Source organism: Peromyscus maniculatus, chromosome 7 (assembly GCF_049852395.1).
Source record: "Peromyscus maniculatus bairdii isolate BWxNUB_F1_BW_parent chromosome 7, HU_Pman_BW_mat_3.1, whole genome shotgun sequence".
Taxonomy (NCBI): Eukaryota; Metazoa; Chordata; class Mammalia; order Rodentia; family Cricetidae; genus Peromyscus; species Peromyscus maniculatus.
The window spans coordinates 92,877,629-92,882,618 of NC_134858.1; the positions used below are offsets into that span (position 1 = coordinate 92,877,629).

At 57.0% G+C, this 4,990-nt stretch overlaps 1 protein-coding gene across 1 annotated transcript; it reads right to left on the minus strand.

Moving 5' to 3' along the window:
* Positions 1 to 272: 272 nt before the first annotated feature.
* On the minus strand, positions 273 to 4,464 carry Chst2 (carbohydrate sulfotransferase 2). The gene is made up of 2 exons (XM_006992035.4): positions 3,747 to 4,464; positions 273 to 3,643 (listed from the first exon to the last, which is right to left on the minus strand). Exon 2 carries the CDS (start codon positions 3,459 to 3,461, stop codon positions 1,869 to 1,871), a length of 1,593 nt encoding a protein of 530 aa, XP_006992097.2. The 5' UTR covers positions 3,462 to 3,643; positions 3,747 to 4,464; the 3' UTR covers positions 273 to 1,868.
* Positions 4,465 to 4,990: the final 526 nt, after the last annotated feature.

Sequence of the window (4,990 nt, forward strand, 5' to 3'; positions counted from 1 at the left end):
AAATAACCCCTCTAATAGACCTTTTTAAAAAAAAAAAATGTGCTTCTTCATCTTTGATTTCACATGGTAATGATAATTAAACTCAAGAATCACTTCATGTTAAAACATTTCCTATGTACATATTATATTTTTTTTTTAAATAAAGTCCTCAGCATTCAACCCACATTTGCTGGCTTTCCAGAATCTCATAATAAATTACTGTAAAATAAAGCTGCGAGAATACTGAACTTGTACCGTATTTAATATAATATACAATATACAACTATACTGTCTGTTTTTCCTATTTGGGTTTCATAATTTATTGTAACATGACACCATACAGAATACTTCAGCACAATATGAGTTCAGGACGTAGGAGTATCATAACCACTGCTGGGAAATTTAATTTTCCCCCCCACTGGAAAATACCAAATCTCAAAATCCTACACACCAATCCACTTTTATTTCCTCTTCTTTAGAACCCTTTTAGTATCTAAAAGTTCTTAGCTAAAATCCTACACTGTCTACAGCACATACTTTGTTTTGAAAACTTGCCTTTAGGAAATAAAGAGAACATCCTATCTCCAGGACACCCCAAATCCCAAGCAAACTATTTCAAATTCCTGTCCTTTAGTATGATTAGTTGGATGGGACGTGAGGAAAGAAAACGTGTGAGTGCCCCTCCGGTCCTCACTTCACTTTAATATGCCTCCGGATACTGTGTCAAAGACAAAAACACTCCAAAGAGATATTTCTGTCATTCCGCTAACTACAGAAGTTGCTGCCACCGCCACCAAGAATCCACTCCATTTTGAAACTTATATTCTAGTTATCAGAACTTTTTTTTTTTAAAAAAATTATATGCCTTTAAATTTTCTCTTTTTTTTTTTTTTCCTTTTTTTTCTGAACCAACTTTAGAACAAAAACACCAGTCTCTGCTTCAAGGTACCCTGTCTCAACTCACAATACAGTAGTAATCAAAACCGAATGCCTTCAAATCTCAAGGGCTTGTTTCTTCCTTTCTCTACTCAAAGCTGAACAGGAGACTAGTGTGTGCTCTCTTCTCTGCCCTGCTGGGGTTTGCCTGTAGAAGGTTGGTTCTAGTCCTAGGCATCTGGCAGACTGGTTTACATGTGAGAAAACAACACATGAAACAGATTATTACGAAGGCTTCTCCCAGCTTAGCAGTTCCCCAAGTAGATGGCTGGAAATGTAGGGTGAGGAGGGGAGCAGAGGCCACCTGAAGTTACAAAGACAAGTAACACTGGTAAATCCAGAGTAATGGAGGCAAATATTAAAAAAAAGAATATTATTTATTATCTTCTTTATTAATACTCGCACGTAACCTTTGCTGTTTACACAAAAGTCTACTTCTGAAGAATGCCTCCTTGGGTTTACCAGCCCGGTGGGGGCTTTTTGCTCTGGGACCACTTCCCCCTTCTCCACCCACCCCACCCCACATCCAAATTAATCTTACACATTCACAGATACCACAAAAAAATTGTAAACAAGATTTGGGTTACTGGAACTTGATTTATCAACATTCCACTTCAATATGGAAGGGAGGAGGGAGAGAGGATGAGAAGGGGAGAGGAACAGGAGGCAGGAGGACAGGGCAATTTGTCAGAACTTTCAAGTCTTGCCTTTTCTGAGGTGTGTGTGTGTGTGTGTGTGTGTGTGTGTGTGTGTGTGTGTGTGTGTGTTGAGGCTGTTCCTTGAAATTCACTGACTCAAAACGTTGACAGCAAGTGCCTGTGTGGTTATTTATATTATATATCTATAATAGAATATGTGGGCTTCCTCAGCTTGGGTCTGGGCTGTGTTTGTTTAAACACACCATCCTCTTTGTGGGTGTCTCCAGAGGGCCTCAGATCTCTTGGGAACCCCTCTCAAAGCCGGGGCTTCCGTAGCAGGGTCTTGCTGAGGTCTTTGACCTCCTCAGGGCTGTTGACCCGCTCATAGCCCAGCACTGCCATGGGCTGGTAGCAAAACTCCTCCACCTGTTTGATCTGCTGGAAGGTGAGCGCGGTCCGCCAGGCATTGGCGGCCTGAGTGGCATTGCGAGCCGACACCACGAAAGGCTTGGAGGAGGAGCCGGAACCGCTGGTCATGTTCAGGGCAAACTGCTCCATTTCGGGACTCACCAGCAGCCCCACAAAGTCGTACACCCTCCGTAGGGTCTTAACCGGGTCTCCCACCAGATCCTCGTACCTCACCACTAAGTAGTGTCCCTGCAGCCAGTCAGGGGGTTGCAGGGCTGTCTGCAGCGTTTTGGCCATACTGTTGCAGATGACCTCCATTGCACCCAGAGCATGGTAGTCTGCTGGCCCACCTATACCCTCCTTCTTGGCACCCAGCTTGTGGCCAGCGGCCTCCAGGAAGGGCATGCGGTGGGCTCTCGGATCCCGGCTTCGCACCACCTGTAGGCTTTCCCGGATGAGGCCATGGCGCGAGCGGATGCGGGAGCTGGCAACCGCACGAGGATCACGCACCAAGTGGATGACCTTGAGGTCCAGGGCTGGATCTCGAAGCAGCGGTGCCAACACAGCCACATCGAAGACGCGCACGCCCTTGATAACCAGCGTGCGATACTTGCGGCACTCCTCCTCGAAGCGTGCCAGGCGTTGAGGTGGGCACTTCTTGCACACGCGGTCATCCACCAGCCCGACGACCTCCTTGCGGTAGGCGGGACAGAGAGGCGAGGAGCACACCACCTTGTTGGTGGCTGCCCCAAAGATGCCCAGAGTGGTGAGGTTGCGCCCCCCACTGCCGGCGGGGCTATAGAGTTGGAAAACCGAAAGATCGCAGCGGTAGAGAGCGCTCAGCATGTCCCGCGCTGCCCCCTGCAGGGAAACCGCGTCCCCAGGGTACAGTTTTTGCCACACGTGCCACACAGGCTCGTAGAGGAAGAACACCTCGGGGTTCTGGTTGAAGAGCTCGCCGAAGAAGGAGGAACCGGAGCGCCACGTGGTGAACACATACACCAACTGCCGCTTGTCCCCTCCACCCCTGGTACCTCGAGTGCCATTGCCTGGAGAGGCCGCAGCTCCTACAGCCCCCACCGCGGCTGCGGGAACTGGCCCCACGCCGGCTGCGGGAGGGCGGTATGGGGTACGGGGGTCCATACGCGGGTGAGCGCGGGGTGGCGCTGCAGGAGGCGACCCCGGCCGTCCCCAACCGCCTCCGGTCGCCCCCGCCGCGGCACCCAGAGGCCCGTCGGGGTTGCACTGCTGCAGCGGCTCCTTATGCCACTTGTAGTCCAGGAGGTTGAGCATAGTGAGCACCAGCAGCAGTGCATAGCCCGCGCACAGCACCAGCGCCTTCCTGCGAAACACCTTCATCCCGAGCGGGGACGCAGGCCAGCGGCGTCCTGCGCGCCGGGGCCACGGCGGGAGCAGGGCCCGCTGCACAGCGGCAGGCGCGGCCGGCAGCGGCCGGGGAAGCGCGCCCGGGGGCAGAGCTCGCGGCGAGCTGCGGCTCATCACAGGCACAGCCGGGGCCGGCGGCGCGGCGGAGGCGGCCCTGCAGCCCGAGAGGGGGACGCTGCAGGCCGGCTGCGGGCGCCGGGACTGGGGCCGCCGATCCGAGGCGGGCGCGGCGGCAGAGGCGGCTGGTCCCCTGCGCCCAGGGCTGGCTCTCCCATGGCAGCGGCTCCGAGAAGGACCTGCGAGGGGAAGCGGAGTCAAGGGGTGAGCCTAGTCTCCCGCCCAGATGCCTCCTCCGCCTGAGTAACGCCCACCCTCTGGTCTGCGGGCTCCCCCACTCACCTGGAGCAGCGGGTGCGCCCCCAGAGCGTCCCCGGATCTCCGACCGGCAGACTGTCCGGCTAGCGCTCTCCTCGGTTTCTGTCCGGTTCTCTTCTGCCGGGGGTCCCCAAGCCTTCCAGGGAGCCGCGGGACTCCGCTGCCTTAGCCCTAGGCAGAGTTTCCCGGCAGCGGGCGCCCTGCAGCTCGGGAGGGGAAACTTTCACCGGGCCCAGATCCCTGCTCTGCGCTCCACCGAGCGCGGCGCGTCCCGGCTCCAGCTACGTCTCTCCGAGTCTCTTGGGACTCGCAGCTTCCCTCCCGGCTCTGGGGCACGGAGCAGGCTGGAGGCGACGGTGCGGGGTGGCTTACACACGTCCCAGCTCCAGGCTAATCGGCTCTCCATCTCTCGCTCTGGGCCTCCACGTAGCGAACCTTCCCATCCCTCCGGCGGCGGCGGATAGGGTACAGCACGGCCCCGCAGCGGCGGCTGCTTCTTCCATCACCCGGAGGATGTCCGGGCAGGAGGCTCAGGCGAGCCCCGGAGCTCCGTGACCGCGGACTAGCCCAGGAGGACCCTGGACACGTAGGTGGAGGCAAAAGAGCGGGACCCTCTCCCGGCACCGGCTGCTTCTGCCCAACGAGGTCCCGAGGCAGAGGAAGCCCCCGCCGCGGCCGCACTAAAGCGGCGCCGGGGAGGATGCTGCTACCCGACTCCCCCTACGCTGGGCGCCTGCAACGCGCTCGGGCCGGCCTCTGCGCGGCTCCTGCCAGCCCGCTCGGGGTTGGTGCGCGCCGCCGTCTGTCGCCCCGGCTCCTCCCCTTCGCCGCGCTACCCTCCTCCTCTGCCTGTCCCACACCCTCCCTCCTCGCAGCTCCCGACTCCCGCCGCCACCTCCTTAGGGGCTGGAGATGCGACCCGGTTCAAGGCGGCGCCGCTCGGGCCGCCATCCCCGAGTCACAGAACAGAGCTCTAGGTCCTCCCAGAGCGCGGCGCCGGCGCCCGATTCGCAGCTCTCCTGGACTGCGGGAGACTTGGGTGCTCAGCGGCTGCAAGACTCGGCTCGAGTATTTGCTTCCGAGAAGAGTTGGTGATAAAAGTTTGGGCAGAAATCCCCCGTTCGTCCCCAGCGGTCAGCGCTGGTGTCCTCTCCCAAGGCGGGAGCAGCGCCGCCAAGCAGCGCTGGGTATAATGCGAACCCAGTGCTGAGGCTTCGACCCTGGTGCTCGCCCTTCCCAGCTGGCTTGTGGTTTCTCCTTCAAGAGGA

Bases quoted from the DNA above. Each gene is read 5' to 3' on its own strand.
- Chst2 (XM_006992035.4), bottom strand. From the start codon at position 3,461: ATGAGCCGCAGCTCGCCGCGAGCTCTGCCCCCGGGCGCGCTTCCCCGG.